Source organism: Bombina bombina, chromosome 1 (genome assembly GCF_027579735.1).
Source record: "Bombina bombina isolate aBomBom1 chromosome 1, aBomBom1.pri, whole genome shotgun sequence".
NCBI classification, from domain to species: Eukaryota; Metazoa; Chordata; class Amphibia; order Anura; family Bombinatoridae; genus Bombina; species Bombina bombina.
The window spans coordinates 1,087,178,996-1,087,201,604 of NC_069499.1; the positions used below are offsets into that span (position 1 = coordinate 1,087,178,996).

General features: G+C 35.1%; 1 protein-coding gene across 8 annotated transcripts in view; it reads right to left on the minus strand.

The window, feature by feature from the left end:
• Positions 1–332: 332 nt before the first annotated feature.
• The window catches only part of BCAS1 (brain enriched myelin associated protein 1), a 268,834-nt gene continuing 246,557 nt past the window's right edge, over positions 333–22,609 (minus strand). For 7 of the 8 annotated variants that reach the window (XM_053694403.1, XM_053694261.1, XM_053694229.1 and 4 more), the window contains 4 exons: positions 15,051–15,206; positions 13,552–13,617; positions 7,515–7,805; positions 333–5,480 (listed from right to left, as the gene is read on the minus strand). In XM_053694403.1, coding sequence (XP_053550378.1) covers positions 5,406–5,480; positions 7,515–7,805; positions 13,552–13,617; positions 15,051–15,206 — 588 coding nt within the window. In that variant the 3' untranslated portion in view covers positions 333–5,405. The remainder of the gene's footprint in view (positions 5,481–7,514; positions 7,806–13,551; positions 13,618–15,050; positions 15,207–22,609) is intronic. The other variant, XM_053694190.1, reaches the window with a different exon arrangement.

Here is a 22,609-nt window from a genome sequence, read left to right on the forward strand (position 1 = left end):
CCCCTTCTCCCTTCCTTCCTCTCCCACTTTACCCTTATCTCCCGCTTATAACACGGTATCGCCTGATATAGTGTAAAAGCTACCTGTGATAAATTTGGGTTTTTTTTTAAAAAAAAAATGATGTTTATATGACTGGTTTTACATTTCCCACTGCGTTTGGGAACTTATTTGTACTTTCAGTTTTATTATCAATAAAGCTTTAAAAAAACAAAAAACAAAAAAAAAAACCTTAAATTTAATATCTCTTTATCACTGTTCCTTTTTCTTTAATTATCAAAAGTATCTAACATTTCAGCCTCTTTTTCACCCAGGTCAAAAACACAAACTGTAAATTATTATACAACAAATGTCTTTATTTAATCTCTGTACATCAAGAATACTTTATTTAAAATGCTGTAGAGTACAGGGAATAACATAATTGTGTATTTAGGTAAGGGAAAGGCACTTTGTATAAAAATGTATAATTTGTGGTTACAAGAGCGATGAATATGCTGTGAATCATCATACAGACCTGTTAGCTTTCATTAAATTTCCAAACACACTACATACTTTATTTATACTTAGTGCATAAAATATGCATTGACAGAAAAGTGATATGTTTGTTATTTCATAAAATTAGCATTTCATAATATTGCCCCTATTACTAGTGTATGTAATTTCCCCTGAAATCCAATAAAAATTAAAGTATCAAATATATAACAATTTTCACTTAAAGGGATAGTAAACCCATTTTTTTTTTTATGATTCAGATAGAGCATGCAATTTTGAGCAACATTCTAATCTACTCCTATAATAAAATTTTATTCGTTCTCTTGCTATCTTTTTTTGAAAAAGCAGGAATCTAAACTTAGTAGCCAGCCCATTGTTGGTTCAGCACCCTGGAGAGCGCTTGTTGATGCATTTAGTCACCAATCAGCAAGCGCTACCCAGGTTATGAACCAAAAATGGGCCGGCTCCTTAAGCTTAGATTCCTGCTTTTCAAATGACAATAGCAAGAGAACGAAGAGAATTTGATAATAGGTGTAGATTAGAAAGTTGATTAAAATTGCATGCTCTATCTGAATCATAAAAGAAAAAATGTGGGTTTAGTGTCCCTTTAAGCATCTGATACACAGTGTTGTGTAGAATATGACAATGTTGAGAAAAGAAAATCTATTATAAATGAGTTATTAGGATATCCACAATATGCACATATGAATTTCTTGTCATTTAAATAAACTTCTAGTATGATGCGTAATTTACAGCACTGCTTGACCCTACCGGCTGTTATATGTAACCTAAACATTTCTGCCACGCTTATGAATTTTTGCATACAATAAAAGATACCTTTGAGAATTAGATTTTTAAAGTTATTGGAAGTAAATTTAAAATATTTGCTAGTTTCAAGGGCATTGTCAGGTATAGCCATTTTATTGAATCATATGAATAAGGTAATTAAGCTAAAAAAAAATGTAAGAAAGAAATGCTTAAATTAGTAAAAGTGTATTTTAATTTGGATTATTTTTTGTACTAATTAAAGAAAAAAGAAAAATAAGGCTGTTATATTAATTAATAAGGGCACTGTGTAGTGATATAAAGTTTACACGTAATAATTATAGAAATGTGCAATTATACACGTTCTTTCTAATAGTAGCAATGTCAATTATATATGGAAAAATGTGAATCTTTAGCAGGTGGGAATTTTTTTTTCTTGCTGACAGTTTATATTGTAACATGTTAAGTAAGTATTCAGTAATATTCTTTGCTATTGTTTTAGAATGAGCAGAGAACATAGTACAGTAATGTATTTTATTGGAATAACATTGCATTGTAGGTTTTCTCTCATTGCATTTTTCTTTAGTATTGCTTCAGAGCTGAGGAAGAGAGGAAACGAATTGTTCGTTTCATCTTTGCCACGTTTACAATTGCTGAGCCCAAATTAATTTTATTTAAAAATAAGTTATGTTATATTTCTGCAAAATGTATATTTGATAAGATGAATTATATTTATTCATCTTTAAAATAAACATAAACAGTTTCTTGCACAAATCAGATCTTTGCAAAATAGTTCTGAAAATTAGATTTAAATTATCGTTTTTCTTATAGATTTTTTATTTTTATCAATATAATGTTTAATCCTAACTAGATATTAAAGATTGGATCTTAAATCAATCTAGTGTTCTTAAAATGAATAGGTTATTATGATTGTAATTTGGATTATTCATAGTTACCAATACGGACTTTAAAGTTTAAATGCTATATTTTATATTATAAAACTAGAATATTATTTGTGTTCAACTTAATTTACTTATCAAATAGACTGATTATTGCACTGTCCATACTGTGTTACCTCCCCACCATTAAAGTGTAGTGACATCAAATTTGATTTTAAAATAGAAAGCAGTGCAAATTAAAAATGTTACATTATTTTTGCATTACAAATAGGATTGCTAATATGCTTCTTTTAAAAAGTAACTCTTTATTTTAAATGTTTGTTTAGAGGGACATTAACCCCTTCCCGCCATTAGGACGTTCCATGCCATCCTAACTGCCCTGGGCTTTAGCGCCGTTAGGGTGGCATGGAACATCCTAGCCTTTTGACTGTCCTGCTTTGTATATGGGATCGCGGCTGGAGAGCGTGCCAAGCATCATAGGCTTTCCCCCCTGACCCGATACCATCATTGAAATCACGCCATTGCATGAATGATTGCATGATTTCAGTTTGTTTAATTCGGAACTTTGTCAAATAAGTCCAGGCGGGAAAGGGATAAACATTTTGAGTTGTTTTATACAATTTTAATATGTAGTAAAATATTTTTGAAATATACTTTCATTATTTATTTTGTCCCTTTTCTGTAAATGAATTCTGAAGACTTCAGACTTAACATTGCTCTGTTCCACAGAGCCATTATGTGCATACTATAGCCACTCATCTACAGCTGTCTTTAATAGGCCTCAGCAGAGAAGATTAGATAAAAGAACATAGGTAACATAGGATCAGCATCACTTTATGGAAACTAAAATGTATATCCTTATTTCTTCTAATATTTAAACAACTAATAACATTTTTTTTTTAAATGCATCTGCATGTTCTCAGGATAATTTTTGCTATTAATAAATCTTTATATCTTGCATTTATTTAGATTTTAATGTCACTTTAATTAGAAAATATGATTTATTAGGTGTTTTAAATAAAATAGTTTTTTGTGTCTTTTTGTATAGTTCATTTTCGATCACTGCTAATATACAACATATAGTAAAAATGTTTAATTTAGTATGGTGTACAATGCAAATGATTTTGTTTTTTTTCTTTCAATGTACCTCCTAACATACTTTTCTGTTCACAGTAATATCACATACTTGCAGCATCCAAAAAATATACCCTAAATTACATGTCTGGACCTTCCACCCTATCCTGAAATACACAGATGAATAGCCAAATAATTCATTAAATGAAAGGGGTAAAAATCAGCTGAATGTCTGTGTGATTTAAAGATGTGGATAACTGCAGCAAAATCATTCACAGTAACCGTCTTAACCTCTTTTTCATTGAGTGCTCTGTGGAGATCAGAACCTTGCCTTACATTATCAACAGTTTTCAAACTTAGAGTCACTACTTTGTACCGAATTAGGTCTAGATTACAAGTGGAGCGCTAACAGTTATGCGCAAGTGAAAAGGGTTTTATTGTTGGTGTTTTCACATGTCGGATTTTTCGCTCATGAAAAGTTGAAAGTAAATGCGATCGCTTGAGCACAATTCAATTTAATGCTCATTGGGATAGCGCAACCTTGGAGCTCTGTTTAACTGTTTTGCAAAACAAAAAAGTGTCACAAAATATATCAAAAATACATTACAAATTACAGTTACACTCATAATAACATTATTTAAAAAAAATATTGCACACAAAAGTTATATGGGCTAAAAGATATGGGGCACTAGGTGTTAGAAAAAAAAGGTAGGCAAAGAGCTTTAACATAGAGATACATACATATATATCTCTAAAGATCTATATGTATGTATATATAAATGTTTAAATGTGTGTACATATGTATTTACAGAGATATATGCAAATCTAAACACATAAATACATATGCATTTATATACAGTATATATATATATATGTGAATTAGAGACCCTTGCAGTTAAGTAGATGAAAACATGAAAAAACATATTTATGCCGTATTCATATTTAATAAAGGGTTTAACTGCGTATGTACTGTAAATATTTCACATTCCAATGTTCTTCACATAGGGGAATATGTTCTATGTATTTTTAAAAAGATATTTATATATATATATATATATATCCCTATATATAATCATGTATCTATAAAGGTATATATATATATATTGTATCAAAATACCATTATATATATATATATATATATATATATATATATATATATATATATATATATATATAAATGTGTATTTATGAATAAATAGAACATATTCTTCTATGTGTAGAACATTAGAATGTGAAATATTCATATTTTCATGTCAGGTTAGCGCACTTGAGAATATGTGATCACGTTTGCACCCAATTAGGTTGTTAGGTTTTTTCCACTGTTTTTGTTCCATTGACTTCTATTGGGGAATATGCTAATGCTTGAGCGATATTCTAACTTCAGCTTTTTGGGCTCATTGGGTTAGCGCTAGTGCAAAAACAGTTTACTTTCAACTTGCAATACGAGAGCAACCCAATGCACGCAAAAAGCTTACTTCTAGCGCAGTTAGCACTCGAGCGGGAATGTTAAATAATGCTCCACTTGTAATCTGGCCCTAAATGCTTCTTTTAGAAATGGAAAGGCTGGTTAGACTAGGTACTGAGCAATTAGAATACAATGCCTTCTACTGACTAAAAATCTTTCAAAATAATATACCCCTCAGAAACAATGTAATTATAGTATATGTATATCTGTCATTTTGTAACAAGAATTGAGAATATGTTGCACAAACAAAGCACCATTGGTTTGTGATCAAATTGTTCAGAGGCAAAAGATTCAAGAGATAGCCCTCTTAAACAGGACTTTCAGGACTCTTTTCTCTCTAGCTTTCCTTTCTTAGAGGATACATAAGTCCATACTGAGTAGACATTTCTATCAAGATGTTTTACAAGTAGAATTATTTTTTACTATCAAAGCATGAGGGGACTGGCAGTGCACTTGGGGAGTGATGAGATTAATACAGAAATGTCATATTACACTTCTATTTAGTGCCGCACAATTGCTCTGATTAAGGGTCATTATATATAATAGCTCACAACTTCTAAAATTTCCTCAACTATTAACAAACTGTGGGTAGATCCACAATATCACTGAGGAATGAAACAGATGATAATTGTACATTTTCACATGAAATATACATTGGCAGTGCCAGGGTTCCTTCAAGCTGCAAGCCTTCACTTTTCTTCTGCCCTGTCCCCTTATTTAAGCTTTTCAGCAGGCAAGATGGAGACCGGGTCTGTCTGCACTTCAGCGTCACACATCCTCCTAGGTCCCTGTATATTAATAAGGATATAAAATGTTAAATTGCTTTCATACAGTATGCAAACCTATTACAATTATTGGAGCTGATGAGACTAAATGGATCACTATACAATAGAAAGAATAGAATAATTTCAGCATTTGTTTGTATAAATGACTGCTGAATATGGCCACGGGTAGTAGCTATTTATTGTTCTAATAGTGCAATACACAAAGATCTGTGCAAATCCAGTACAATAAATGTACAGAAATAAGATGTTGTTAAACATATGGCCACAGAGGCATCACTATATATATATACATACATATATATATTATATATATACATATATATATATATATATATATATATATATATATATATATAGAGAGAGAGAGAGAGAGAGAGAGGCAGACACCAACATGAGTGTGCATACAGTATGAATAATATGAACTGTGTCCTGAAGAATAAGAAGATCAGATGACTTTTAAACCACTTTTAATGCTCTCACATTGAATCTCTTGGCTCCTTCCACTGAAAATTCTCTTTCTGAGATAACTTGCTGTCTCTCTAATCATAATTGAAGTAGATAATGGTAAAATGAATCCTCACTCAGATCTTTAGGAGCTAGCTAATGGTCTGTTCTCCTTGTGATTCTGATGAGCACAATAAAACACTTCAAAGACTTCAGCTCTTAGGCATCTGACCCTTCACATTCTCCAGTCCCTTTGGAGCATTATTATGCCTCTTCTCCTTTTCATGAAGATGTTACATTTTCATTGTATATAAACAGATTAAATCAGGTCTGACTAATTCACCACCAATGTATACAACAAAACAGGAAGAAGGGCAACAAATATTCAACTATATTTACTCAACTGTGTTTTAAAAGAATGACATAATATATGTAAAACTAAAACTTTGGGCTTGCTCAGGGAATTATTTAGTATTATATATATTTTATCTTAAATCTGTTTCTGAAAACTGGAAAACCCTTGATGAATGTTTAAAGGAAATAGTATGATTAAAGGAAATATATCAACTACAAAAAGTTATTAAAGGGACATAAAACCCAAAATATTCCTTTCATAATTCAGATAGATCATACAATTTTAAGCAACTTTCCAATTTACTTATATTATCAAATGTGATTCATTCTCTTAGTATCCTTTGTTGAAGAAGCAATACTGCACTACTAGGAGATATCTGAAACCTTCAAGTGAACCAATGAAAAGAGGCATATATGTGCCGTCACCAATCAGCAGCAAGCTCCCAATAGTGCATTGCTGCTCTTGAACATACCTTGGTATGCTTTTCAACAAATCCTTTTTTGTATCTATTAAAAGTAATCCTAGGTGAGCTTAGGAGCGTGCATGTGTTTTTAGCCATTTAGCAGCAGTGTTTGCAACTATGTTTATAGCAATGTCACACACAGTTGCAAACACTTCTGCCATATAATGCTACAGGCACTCTATATACTCTTTAATAAAGGATATCAAGGGAGCTAAGCAAAACTGATAGTAGAAGTGAAATAGAAAGCTGTTTAAAATTGCATTCTCTATCTGAATCATGAACATTTAACTTTGACTTTTCTGTCTTTTATATTATTTATTTCACCCACTTTTATTATTTAGCTATACAAATTGTGTGATTTCCAATAATGAGTGGAAGTTTGCACTGTAGACTTGGTAAACCTAACTCTGTTGCATACCAGTCCCTAATTGGCTCCAGCAGGGGGAATTAAATAAAATACGGCAAAAAAAACATTTTTTACTAACAAAATGACAGTGGCTAACCTTATCTTCTCCATATTGGATCCTCCAAATAACACAAGTAGTGATGGAAGTTTAACCATGGAAAAACATTTGCAGCAAAAAAGTGGCAAACTATTTGCACTTGGTCAGCGTATTATTATTTTTTAACTCTATGCAAGTCTTTTAGGTATTTCATGCCCTGTTAAAACGTCTACAGCAGCCATTAGTAAAGATTAATGAAATGTTCATATATAGCAAAGTAATACAAGAGCATCTGCTAGTGAAAGGGTTAAAATGTCATATAATGAACTTACAATAGCTTTAAAGAAGCTTCCAAGAGACTGTCTCTTCTCTACCCTCTTCATTTGGCTGTCCTTAGCGGCATCCCCTCCATTCTGTACCAGCACTGGATCCGCCTGCTGCTGTGTCAAACTCACAGTCTCCAGGTTTTCTTTGCTCTCCTGCTTGGTTATTTTTTCAGAAGCTCCCTTCTTTTCCTTTGGATTTTCTTTGCTTTTCTGGGTTGGTGCTGGAGCCTCTACCACTGCTGTGACCACTGTTTTCTCAGTTTTAGTGGTTTCAGCTCCATCTGAGAGATCAAGTGTCTAATTATAAACAGAAGAAGACCACAAAGAATCAGTATCACTGATCTTTACAGATATGTGTTAAGAGAATTGAACTCCAAAATGAAACAATATGCATTCCCATACTGACCACACCATTTAAGGCCTCAATGATCTAAAGCTCTCCCCTCTGGCAAGATTATGGAAAAAGTCTCATCAGTAGAGTGAGGTCCATAAAATAATTCTAGAAAGTCACATTTTAGATTCAGAGTTGTTTATATAGCTACAGAGTGGTGTATGCAAAGGAGATAGATGGACATTACAGTATAGTGCTCAAAAAAACTCTCAAAGATTTTGAGTGCATTCTTTCTATTCCTGTGAGTTTTTTTTTTTATCAGGCCGAGGGCTCTAAGTACAAATACTAATGCTTAATGTAGAGTATTTATACTTAGTAGTATTTATACTTGTAGAGTATTTATACTTTCTTTCTATTCCTGTGAGTTTTTTTATTATCAGGCCGAGGGCTCTAAGTACAAATACTAATGCTTAATGTAGAGTATTTATACTTAGTGCACTTTTAATTCAGTAGGACAATGATATTTAATGTTAATGTTTAATGTTAATGTTAATGTTTGTCTTGATGTTTTACATCATCTGTTATTAATATATTCACAGTTTTTAGTAAGAGCAAACTTTGCTTACTAGCACGGGAGTCAGATACAATGAACAGATGTTGATATTGAAAATAGAGTTACCAAACGCTATTGCCCATTGTACTCATTTTATAGGAATATGACTACACCAATTCCATCTCTCTTCAAGGTCTGAGATATAAACTCCCAACCAGTTCATCTCCAAGGAAAGCAGATTCCATGCAGTTGGCAAAGCATCTCAATTAACTCTAGCTAGTTCATTAAGCAAAACTAACCAGTTACACTGTGCTCACAATCTTTGCATTTAGAATAAAAATGTAAACATCTTGCTTCAATGTTGTTATATCATTAAGAAATAAACCCAGAAGTTGCCCTATGTGCAGTATAATATATTCTATGGATATCTAATGCACTACTATAATTAGTCTAGATGTTGCAAGATACTTCTCTTTCCAAAAAACCTATGTGCATTATTCTGCAACTGGAATCAACAAATTACAATTGGCCTTGACAAAATATAACTATATTATTAAAAAAAAAAAAAGTTCTTGTAATGCATTATAAATTGTGCTTTTCCCATTGATTTTGTAGGTAAGATTTTTTTTTGGGCTAAATTTGAGTTACGCTTATGTAGAGAACAAAAATACACAAAAAAACATTATCTTTTTTCTATCAAACAAAAGGTCCCAAGGCCTGAGTGATTATAGTTAATTGTAATAGTAAAACTGTGCAAATGATGTATATAACAGGAAAAGGAGGTTAAACACACAAAGAAACTTAAACAGTGCAGGTCTTTCACAGGCTTTTCAGAGATCTTCGTAGAAGCAAAAGATACATTGCAAAAGCAATAGTAATAATCATAGCAGAAATGCAGCACTGAATGCAAGTTTAAGAGACTTTTCAAATTACTTCCATTAGCAAATTTACTTAAAGGTACATAAAACCCAAATTTTTTTGTTTCATGATTCAGACAGAGAATACAATTTTAAACGACTTTCTAATTTACTTCTATTATCTAATCTGTTTCATTCTCTTGGTATCATTTGTTGAAGGAGCAGCAATGCACTTCTAGTTTCTAAATGAACACATGTGTGAGCCAATCACATTATATATATATATATATATATATATATATACAGCCACCAATCAACAGCTAGAACCTAAGTTCTCTGCTGCACATGAACTTGCCTAGATAAACCTTTCAGCAAGAGAAGGAAGCAAATTAAATAATAGAAGTAAATTGGAAAGTTGTTTAAAATTCTATCCTCTATCTGAATCATGAAATATTTTTGGGGGGGTTTCATGTCCCTTTAATTATCTTTGTGTCGATTGTTGAAAAGTATACCTAGACCAGGAGCAGCACTGCACCACTGGGAGCTAGCTGGTGATTGGTGGCTACACACAAATGCTTCTTGTCATTGGTTCACCAGATGTGTTCAGCTTGGTATAATAAGTGTATTGCAGGGGTAAAACACAGAACATTTTATTATGGCACAATTGTGTGCCTATAAGTAACACATTAGAGTATTTTCTTTTTGAACTTTTATGTCCCTTTAACTTGCAAGACTCATTTATCCAAACTAGTGCAAAGCTTCAGTGAGCCTGTACTAAAGCCCTCAATACATTTATAAACACACAGCAGCACTGTCCTTTTTCAATAAAAAGAGCCTCATTTCATTCTCTTGGGCACATGCAGTAACAAGCAATGACAGTGTGGCAGTGTGTTTGGTTTAATAATGTGAAATTAGAACACAATAGCTAAGTGATTCAACATTGGTGACAGCTGTCTAATGAGACACATTTCACTTAACTATATTTATTTACAAAGTGTACAATAACAATTCAATAGAGTTTAGCGAAATGTTATAATACATTTTATAATAAACTATTTTTAAATGTCCAAAAAGGCAATCAAAAATTAATATTTAATATATGTATGTATGTTGCATGCTCCTTTCATAATTTTAAAGTGTATATATTTATTAAACCTTTATTTGTTGTTTAATGAAATGTGAAAAGTGTCCAAAAATCTTGCAAAATATTGCTGGAATGAGTTTTCTGATGAAGCAACCTCATAAAAGATAAAGGTGTTTTTATTGTGCACTTGAAAATGTTGTGATGAGTGGAGTTTTCTGATACAATGGAAACTTCTTCAAAAATCTATGCAATGCATTTATAATAGATTAGAATGAAAGACATTGGCCCCTATTTATCAAAGGTCTTGCGGACCTGATCCGACAGAGCGGATCAGGTCCGCAAGACCTCGCTAAATGCGGAGAGCAATATGCTCTCCGCATTTAACATTGCACCAGCAGCTCACAAGAACTGCTGGTGCAACGCCGCACCCTGCTGACTCGCGGCCAATCGGCCGCCAGCAGGGAGCTGTCAATCAACCCGATCGTACTCGATCGGGTTGATTTCCGGCAATTCCTGTCCTCCTGCTCTGAGCAGGCGGACAGGGTTATGGAGCAGGGGTCTTTAGACCTCTGCTTCATAACTTGTGTTTCTGGCGAGTCTGAAGACTCGCCAGAAACACGGCCCTTCAAGCTCCGTTCGGAGCTTGATAAATATGGGCCATTGACTTAGATTCATAGATACTCTGCTGCCAAGTGCCTGGTTGTTCAGACAAGATCATGTTCAAAATTAATATATGCTCATTTCACCTATCTTTTCTCTCTAATAACGCTCCCACCATGAACATATCTACAGGGAGTGCAGAATTATTAGGCAAATGAGTATTTTGACCACATCATCCTCTTTATGCATGTTGTCTTACTCCAAGCTGTATAGGCTCAAAAGCCTACTACCAATTAAGCATATTAGGTGATGTGCATCTCTGTAATGAGAAGGGGTGTGGTCTAATGACATCAACACCCTATATCAGGTGTGCATAATTATTAGGCAACTTCCTTTCCTTTGGCAAAATGGGTCAAAAGAAGGACTTGACTGGCTCAGAAAAGTCAAAAATAGTGAGATATCTTGCAGAGGGATGCAGCACTCTTAAAATTGCAAAGCTTCTGAAGCGTGATCATCGAACAATCAAGCGTTTCATTCAAAATAGTCAACAGGGTCGCAAGAAGCGTGTGGAAAAACCAAGGCGCAAAATAACTGCCCATGAACTGAGAAAAGTCAAGCGTGCAGCTGCCAAGATGCCACTTGCCACCAGTTTGGCCATATTTCAGAGCTGCAACATCACTGGAGTGCCCAAAAGCACAAGGTGTGCAATACTCAGAGAAATGGCCAAGGTAAGAAAGGCTGAAAGACGACCACCACTGAACAAGACACACAAGCTGAAACATCAAGACTGGGCCAAGAAATATCTCAAGACTGATTTTTCTAAGGTTTTATGGACTGATGAAATGAGAGTGAGTCTTGATGGGCCAGATGGATGGGCCCGTGGCTGGATTGGTAAAGGGCAGAGAGCTCCAGTCCGACTCAGACGCCAGCAAGGTGGAGGTGGAGTACTGGTTTGGGCTGGTATCATCAAAGATGAGCTTGTGGGGCCTTTTCGGGTTGAGAATGGAGTCAAGCTCAACTCCCAGTCCTACTGCCAGTTTCTGGAAGACACCTTCTTCAAGCAGTGGTACAGGAAGAAGTCTGCATCCTTCAAGAAAAACATGATTTTCATGCAGGACAATGCTCCATCACATGCGTCCAAGTACTCCACAGCGTGGCTGGCAAGAAAGGGTATAAAAGAAGAAAATCTAATGACATGGCCTCCTTGTTCACCTGATCTGAACCCCATTGAGAACCTGTGGTCCATCATCAAATGTGAGATTTACAAGGAGGGAAAACAGTACACCTCTCTGAACAGTGTCTGGGAGGCTGTGGTTGCTGCTGCACGCAATGTTGATGGTGAACAGATCAAAACACTGACAGAATCCATGGATGGCAGGCCTTTGAGTGTCCTTGCAAAGAAAGGTGGCTATATTGGTCACTGATTTGTTTTTGTTTTGTTTTTGAATGTCAGAAATGTATATTTGTGAATGTTGAGATGTTATATTGATTTCACTGGTAAAAATAAATAATTGAAATGGGTATATATTTGTTTTTTGTTAAGTTGCCTAATAATTATGCACAGTAATAGTCACCTGCACACACAGATATCCCCCTAAAATAGCTAAAACTAAAAACAAACTAAAAACTACTTCCAAAAATATTCAGCTTTGATATCAATGAGTTTTTTGGGTTCATTGAGAACATGGTTGTTGTTCAATAATAAAATTAATCCTCAAAAATACAACTTGCCTAATAATTCTGCACTCCCTGTAGTTGTGTTACAGGGCCCAGTACATACGTAATACCTCACACAACTTACTTGAACTGCTAGAAACCTTCAAAACCTTAAATACAATTGCAACTTGTAATATTAAAGTAGTCTAGCTGGACAGAGCGGTATTTGTATTGGCAATCTCACAACCTAACAGACGTGAAAAAGAGGTTGAAAGCAGCATTATAGGGCATTCTCAAGTTCTGCTTGGGATTTTATTTTACCAAAACTATGATTCCACATCCAGGATTCAGAAGGACACAATTGCCCGTGTAAAATATCTAGTCTCGTGGCCATATTTTATTTTCATTTTTATTATTATTATCAGTTATTTGTAGAGCACCAAAAGATTCTGCAGCGCTATTTGTTTTGTAATATTTTTAAAACATTTTTGTGATGCGAGTATCCTTGACAGTGGTTCTATGATAGCATAGAAAGTTAACAGTTGCACAATAACAGAGCTTAATGTATTTCAGCGGAGCTGAACTTGACACTTGGTGCTCTGACTAGGGGTGGGCACACGTCTGTATGAATTTTGCCATTTTCCAACAGTGACATTGGGCCAAGGTTTTTCAGTAAAATTTTACCAACAGGTTTTATTGAATCTAGTCTATTTTCTACTATGTTTTATAGCCCCTGAGGCCCTAGAACCCTCAGTATTTATTGATTAATAGAGTCATAAAATGAAATTTTTTAGGATGGCTCAGTTTGTTCAACTTAACCTTTGAAATGCACCATTTATACCCAAAGCAACAGAGTTCTCACCCCTTTTTAAAATAAAGACTGATACTGAATAGAAATGAAGGAAAGAAACATACAGAAAAGCCACCACCAGTGTATTGCATGAGAAAACCTACACACTTACTGGCTGGCTAGAGCTTTTCTCGTTAACATCTTCTGAATTGGGATTACCTCCATCACCAATGACTGACTAAAATAACAAACACATTTTTTTAGCTCTTTTATTTTATTAAAAAAATGAATAACAGGTTAATGCAAAAAAATAAAATAAAAAAATAAAAAAATTATTATGCAGTTAAATGGAAAAAAAAACAATAGTGAATTTTAATTTCTTAGGTTCTCTAGTATAAATGTTTAGAAATTCTTATCAAGTAAATGTGCCCTAAAATAGAAATACAAATAGCCACGTATCTCTGATATGTACAAAATAGTGTTGTATTTTCTATATAGATAGCATGGAACCATTTATCCAAACATGGGCACAGATATACACTGGTAGCTTTTTTAATTTTCTTCTTTGCTGCAACTCAGTTGATATTTATCAACTGCGAGGCAGTCAAGTTTCACTACCATGAACCATGTGTGTCTGCCCTTGCCGCTGCTTGTTCAATGCCATTCCCTTCTTGCGTGCATCCTGATTGGATCTTGATGGGATGATTGAATTCTGCCACATTTTAGACTGCGGAGAAGTTAAGTAGCAGTTGTCTTAAGACCACTGCCACTTTACTAGCATGTTATGCTCACTCAGGTGAGCCTGAAATATTGGGGCTCTGAAGCTGCTCTGCAGCTTGATAAAGGAAAACCTATTCAAACGTATGTCTTAACTAGTATGTGCACGAGCCTTTCAAAATGCATGCTTGAATCACCAAATTTTGAAACCTTAAAGCAGGCTCTGATGATCACTGTTCTGTCCTCGATTATTCACTTTTTAATCATGTATATTTGCATTAATTGAAAATGAAACCATTAATTTTGTATCAGATAAAACCTGATTTAAATATTTAGCCTATCTATTATTTGTTCCATCTTGCCCACAGTTCAGGATAGCATTAACAGTAGCATTTCAAGTATACATCCCTACAACCATGTGTGGGTAATGTCTGTTGCTAATTGATAATATAAAAATTCTGACATATTTTAAGTCCTTTATATTTTAGAAATTCTACTCTCAACCTTGAACTTTCTAAAAAAAAAAAAAAAAAAAAATTGTGTTAAAAGCCATAAGACCTTAAGGGACATAAAGATGCAATAATATAATTCTTTAATTTGCTAGAACATTTCACTATTGCACTATTGCTTTAAGTGATCTGTGGCTCCACAAAGGGGTAAATACATGGTTAAAATTAGCTCTGTAGGCGCAATGCCTTACTGGTCTGGAGCTAATCCAATCAGGAGTTGAATATGTGCATCACCACCAGTCACTGACTGTGCTCATCTCTCAATCTGCTTTGAATTTACTGTGTTTAATCACTTTATGGGGGTAAAATCATATTATGTTGAAGTAATAGTGCATTAAAACATACTCTAGCACAAATTTACAGTATCCAGTTATTGCCTTATTATGTGCCCTAAGTGAGAAGGTGTATTATTTTAATTCCATTGTCCATGTTGTTATTATCTTACCAATTGTTTGAAAAACATCATCAGTTTAGGTTTAGTATTTTTCCCGTCTTCTGGCTTCTTATTTTTATCTTGGGTTTCTGGAGCTTTGTTTCCAAGTGTAACCGTCTTTGTATCAACATCAGCTTTAACAGTCTTGGTTTCTGGCTCAGCCGAGGCCTAACATTTATATGACAATAGGAGAAAATATGAGAAAACTTACAAACATTTTGTTATGCCTTATATTTATATTTTTTTCTGAGTCACATTGCTACTTACTCATTTAACTTTTTTTAATATATATTAAAAAAAAAACTTACAAACATATATTTAACCCCAAAAGTAAATGCAATATTAGGTTAACACTATGGTGTAATATTACTGAAAAGCACAATTTACCTGTAAAAATATTTTTTTTCTACACTATCCTCTTCAACCTGCCTTCTCTAGTGTGCTCTTTTTGTTTTTTTAAATACATTTTATGGGGTTTGATACAGATATATTTTATGCCCCCCAGAGCACAAAAATACATTTCTGGCACTCTGCAATTCAAAGTTTTATTTGCCATTTAGTAGGATGCCTTATTGCCCTTTGTCCGATTGTCATTAACCTTTAGGTATTTGTGTTTATGGATCCTCCAAGATATGAAAGAAAGACTTGAATTGTAGAGCAACAGGAATGTGTTTGTATGTTAGTATATGGGCAAGCAGAGCAGCAAATGACTGACTGTAGTGTCCACCTGAAGATAAAATTATCTCTACAAGGGGATAGATTAAATAATGGAAGGGCTGATTTCAAAGTTAACTATAATTTAAGAGTTAAATGTCCCATTAATGCCCCTTTAAAATCAATGTATTTTCTCCTTTCATATTATGATAACTAATTCTGTTTTCACATGTGTTTAGTATTAACTTGTTATTTTTATTTATCACCACTATATGTGCTGTCATTTTATTATTGGGTTATACCTTGAACAGAACTAGAGTTATTCTATTTTTTTAATTGATAAATGGTAATAATATTATGTTAGAAGGTAAATTTTCATGAGCGAGTTGGGTCTTTCATTATTATTTAATGTAATGTTTTTTAGGTGTTCATTTTGAGAGTCTTACTGACATCAGGCCCAAAATGTCCTTTTTATCTTAGCCGAAAAGTTTGATGTTGCATGTAACTTCTTGCACATAAGATGGTTGAAGAGAGAGACCTATATGTATTAATGATTGGGGTAAAGAAAGAAGGAATACAAATTATGTGAATGTATGCTTAAGAGCATCATGTAAAAATGAAGACTTCTCATATCATAAAATACAGGTACACTGAAAGTAAAATATACATTTGTAAAACAATAAGTGTCATGCGTAGTATAAAGGGAAACACAGCTAAATAAAATTTAGCTGAACAGACATTTTCACTGTATATATATTTTCTGAAGTAAAAGAGAGGATTCCTAATCTTAAAAAAATAATATTCTCTAGTGAGATATAGTACCCATAGATCTAGGGCAATGTAAAATACGTAGTTGTGGTGAAACATTTTAATTCACCTTAACATTAATGTATTTATAGAGAAAATCTAGAGTTTGCTTTCTGTCATACCTCTGACTCAAGCGAGGTAAGGCTAGAACACTGGTTGGAAAGCAATGATTTACTATTAATGTTATATATTTATACATCAATTAAAAGTATATTTTTGATATATTGATAGTGATTTGCTAACAAAATATTACATATTTCTAGTTTTTTTTTTTTTCAAAAGCCACATTTCTGAGCACCTTAAAAGGACATGAAACCCAACATTTGTCTTTCAGAATTCAGATAGAGAATACAATTTTAAACAACATTCCAATTTACTTCTATTATGTGAATTGCTTCATTCTTTAGATATCCTTTGTTGAAGAAATAGCCATGCACATGGGTGAGCCAATCATACAAGGCATCTATGTGAAGCCACCAATCAGCAGATACTGAGCCTATTTATATATGCTTTTCAAAAAAGGAAATCGAGAGAATGAAGCAAATTAGATAATAGAAGCAAATTGGAAATTTACAGGGAGTGCAGAATTATTAGGCAAGTTGTATTTTTGAGGATTAATTTTATTATTGAACAACAACCATGTTCTCAATGAACCCAAAAAACTCATTAATATCAAAGCTGAATAGTTTTGGAAGTAGTTTTTAGTTTGTTTTTAGTTATAGCTATTTTAGGGGGATATCTGTGTGTGCAGGTGACTATTACTGTGCATAATTATTAGGCAACTTAACAAAAAACAAATATATACCCATTTCAATTATTTATTTTTACCAGTGAAACCAATATAACATCTCAACATTCACAAATATACATTTCTGACATTCAAAAACAAAACAAAAACAAATCAGTGACCAATATAGCCACCTTTCTTTGCAAGGACACTCAAAAGCCTGCCATCCATGGATTCTGTCAGTGTTTTGATCTGTTCACCATCAACATTGCGTGCAGCAGCAACCACAGCCTCCCAGACACTGTTCAGAGAGGTGTACTGTTTTCCCTCCTTGCAAATCTCACATTTGATGATGGACCACAGGTTCTGAATGGGGTTCAGATCAGGTGAACAAGGAGGCCATGTCATTAGATTTTCTTCTTTTATACCCTTTCTTGCTAGCCACGCTGTGGAGTACTTGGACGCGTGTGATGGAGCATTGTCCTGCATGAAAATCATGTTTTTCTTGAAGGATGCAGACTTCTTCCTGTACCACTGCTTGAAGAAGGTGTCTTCCAGAAACTGGCAGTAGGACTGGGAGTTGAGCTTGACTCCATCCTCAACCCGAAAAGGCCCCACAAGCTCATCTTTGATGATACCAGCCCAAACCAGTACTCCACATCCACCTTGCTGGCGTCTGAGTCGGACTGGAGCTCTCTGCCCTTTACCAATCCAGCCACGGGCCCATCCATCTGGCCCATCAAGACTCACTCTCATTTCATCAGTCCATAAAACCTTAGAAAAATCAGTCTTGAGATATTTCTTGGCCCAGTCTTTCAGCTTGTGTGTCTTGTTCAGTGGTGGTCGTCTTTCAGCCTTTCTTACCTTGGCCATGTCTCTGAGTATTGCACACCTTGTGATTTTGGGCACTCAGTGATGTTGCAGCTCTGAAATATGGCCAAACTGGTGGCAAGTGGCATCTTGGCAGCTGCACGCTTGACTTTTCTCAGTTCATGGGCAGTTATTTTGCGCCTTTGTTTTTCCACACGCTTCTTGCGACCCTGTTGACTATTTTGAATAAAACGCTTGATTGTTCGATGATCACGCTTCAGAAGCTTTGCAATTTTAAGAGTGCTGCATCCCTCTGCAAGATATCTCACTATTTTTGACTTTTCTGAGCCTGTCAAGTCCTTCTTTTGACCCATTTTGCCAAAGGAAAGGAAGTTGCCTAATAGTTATGCACACCTGATATAGGGTGTTGATGTCATTAGACCACACCCCTTCTCATTACAGAGATGCACATCACCTTATATGCTTAATTGGTAGTAGGCTTTCAAGCCTATACAGCTTGGAGTAAGACAACATGCATAAAGAGGATGATGTGGTCAAAATACTCATTTTCCCAATAATTCTGCACTCCCTGTATTTAAAATTAAATGCTCTTTCTAAATCATGAAGGAAAAAAGGTGGGTTTCATGTCCCTTTAACTAAAAATGTATGGCACAGGTAGTGATTAACTATATTTAAAGTGTTTAAAAAATGCTTAATATAGTGTTGCAGAATGGTGGTGAAATGCATTGGCCAGGTTTTCAACAGAAGTGCTGAGAAAAACGCAGTCAAGGAATTCAAGAAGGCATGAAATTCACTTAGGACTAGCCCAAGGATCAATTAAGCTACCACTTTAAAAATAAATATGAGATCATGTTTTTATGTTTCAGGTTAAGAAGGTTCCAACAAAAGGAATAAATAATAACATGACTGGTATATGCTAAAGCTTGGTATACCATTTCTTGAGGGTAATGTCTGCTTAACAAATATTTCATTAGGTAAAATGTTTATAAAGCCCAATCAGACCATAGTAACAAAAAAAAAAAAACAATTGAAATGAGATGCATCTGCTCACAATTCTTTAGATTAGATAGGATGCACCGTGAGCATAAATCTCTAAAACTCTCCGCTCAGGCAAAAGTGCGTTTTAAAAATGTGCAACACACTGAAAATACTGGTAGAAATAGATATGCAAAATTAGAAGTAAATGGAAGTTAAAGTACAGTGAAAACAGAATGAATTGATTGAAATGTGTTTAAAAAATAAAATTGATAACAGTGCCAGGTGTTTGCTGTCACATTCACTGTCCCCTGCAAGATTATTCATTCCAGAGTGCTCATTAGCCCCCATTTTTTAGAGAATCAAGTAAAGTCTGACTACACAAGATTTAGGAATTTAAAAAAGGAGGATTAGTGCATGCTGAAGGATAGTATTACTACACACTACTCTAAAGATACAATCCCTGTAATGTATCAGACACAAGTATAAACACTAGCGAAGCCTAGCTTCAAGATAGAGTGAGTGCGCCCTTGGGCTAAAAGTATACACACCATATAAAAATAGTGACCAAATTTAATAAACATAGATATGCATAATATACACAATACATAAAACTTTACTTAGGGACGTCTCCCTGTAAATCCAGGATTATATTAAAAATGAAATATAAAAAATTCTTAACACTCGCTAGATTAAATGCGGACTAGATCCTAAATAGACTATACAAACATTGTATCAGACAGTGGTATATAGAAACATATTATTATAAAGTGCAATCTCTCTATGTAAATAGAATACTGTATGGCACAACAATATTAAATAGTCGTATGTGACATATATAAAAACAAATAAAATCGAATAATTTGATAGCGACAAGTTCAAATGTATAACTGCAGTGCAGGTAGCCGTATATAATCGGCATAGGCATTTTCAACAAATGCAAAGAATGACAGCTCAGATTTGCTTGCTGTTAACTTGCTCCACAAAAAGTGCAAGGTTGCTATACCGTAAGTCCAGAGGGTGTTACCGGAAAGTTAGATCTTTCGGTCAAAGCTTGGACCGCAACTGTAGTCACCGCCGTTCCTGGGGATAGAAGTGTACAGACCTCTGCACGTGTGAGTCGGCGTCTGACGTCACAGATTCCCCATCTGCTCTTCTCAATCTGATGTTCTGACAGCGTAAAGGCAAACAGCTGATTGCTGTGTCCGTATGTCAGCTTGTTGTTTAGACAGACTTGCCTGCTGTAGGTGTACTTGTTTCTCCAGTAGAGAGGTGGGGTACAAGTTCTTCCTCACCCTTGAGTACGTAGAGATGATATTAACCCGGGTTAAAGTTGCAGTAAAGGCTGCAATAAGTTGTCCTTCTTTCAAAGTCACAATGTCACAAGTGTAAGCGACGCGTTTCGCCCTCCCTTGGGCTTTATCAAGATAGACTGCAGTTATACATTTGAACTTGTCGCTATCAAGTTATTCGATTTTATTTGTTTTTATATATGTCACATACGACTATTTAATATTGTTGTGCCATACAGTATTCTATTTACATAGAGAGATAGCACTTTATAATAATATGTTCCTATATACCACTGTCTGATACAATGTTTGTGTAGTCTATTTAGGATCTAGTCCGCATTTAATCTAGCGAGTGTTAAGAATTTTTTATATTTCATTTTTAATATAATCCTGGATTTACAGGGAGACGTCCCTAAGTAAAGTTTTATGTATTGTGTATATTATGCATATCTATGTTTATTATTTTTGGTCACTATTTTTATATGGTGTGTATACTTTTAGCCCAAGGGCGCACTCACTCTATCTTGAAGCTTAGGCTTTGCTAGTGTTTACGCAAGATTTAGGGGCATATTTATGATTGTGCGAGCAGACATGATCAGATATAGCGGATCATGTCCGCTGCACATCGCTAAATGCCGACAGCATACGCTATCTGCATTTATCATTGCACCAGCAGTTCTTGTGAACTGCTGGTGTAATGCCGCCCCCTGCAGATTTGCGGCCAATCGGCCTCTAGCAGGGGGTGTCAATCAACCTGATCAATGATTTCTGGCGATTTCTGTCCGCGGCCTCAGAGCAGGCGGACAGGTTATGGAGCAGCGGTCTTTAGACTTCAGGCTCGCCGGAAACACAAGGCTTCAAGCTCCATACGGAGCTTAATAAATGTGGCCCTTAGTGTGATATTTTAATCCATCCGGGTGAATTTTAGAGAATCAGACCTTGTGTAAGATAAAGAAGGGATGTAAGGGAAATAAACTGAGGCTTTTTTTTCTGGCAGATATGTTGTCTGATGGTGAATCTGACAGATTAAAAAATTATCATTATTTCAACTGGTATACTGTTACTATTGACAGGATTTTACATCCACTAGCTTTGATCTTGTGAACCCAATCGAAAGTAATTGAATGAGAAACACACTGTCAGGATCATTACTTACAATACCACGTTAAAGTTTACCCTCCCTTTTCCTGGACGTTAGTCAGCACCAGGTGTAGGGAATGGGATTCCTATAACAGAAGTGCCAGTGACATAAGTATACTTGGAACCAACAGAGGCTGAGGATGCACGATTCAGGAGAAAAACTGGTAGCATGCAAGGAAAGTTTATTAAACAATCAGGCAAGGCGGCTGGCAAGGTTGTTGAACAATCCAAGGTCACGCAAAACAAAGAGCAAGCAGACAGACAACAGATAACAAGGCCAAACAAAGCAATGCAAAAGCAGACTGACACTTCTTATAAAGACCTAGGGACGTGACCAGCAACAGGTGTGCTATGTGCACGGTTACCTGTATGGGTATTCTATGATGCTGACCACCTAGGAGGCGAGAAGAGTATGCACCCAAATAGCGAATGTGAGAGAAAGAAAGAACACCTGTCATACTGCCAGACCTAGAAGAACATCTACCCAGAAACAGCACACAAACATGAGCAAATGATCCCCCCATAGCAGCAAGACCACATTGACGAACAAGAGCCAACTAGGCAAGGTAGGTACCTGACACACACTTTAAGAGATTTTAGCAGTTAAATTAAGGATTAATAAATTGCACAGTGCCTGATGCCATATTTCTCTCTTTAAATTGTAGGCCTATTTTTTTAAGCATACTTTAACCCCTTAACGACCAAGAACGTACCAGGTACGTCCTACAAAAAATGATCGTTAATGACCAAGGACGTACCTGGTACGTCCTCAGGGGTTTCAAGTGCTGAAAGCGATCGTGATTGCTTCCATCCGCTTTCAGGGTATTGCAGTGATGCCTTGATATTGAGGCATTGTGCAATACCCTTTGCTAAGCAACCGATGCAGAGAGCTATGGTGCAGATCTTTGGTGGCGTGGGATGGATCGGAGGGAGGCGGGTTGGCGGCCCATCACTGGAAGAGGGAGGAGGAGTGTGTGAGAGGGGTGGGAATGGACGGGAGCGGGTGGGAGGGGTGCAGGATAAGCCAAAAAATATAGGAAATTGGGGGTCAGGGAGGTTAGGAAGTAACGGGGAGGGATACTAACCTGCAGAAAATATATTTTAAAAAAATATTTAAAAAAAAAATAACTTTTATTTTTTATACT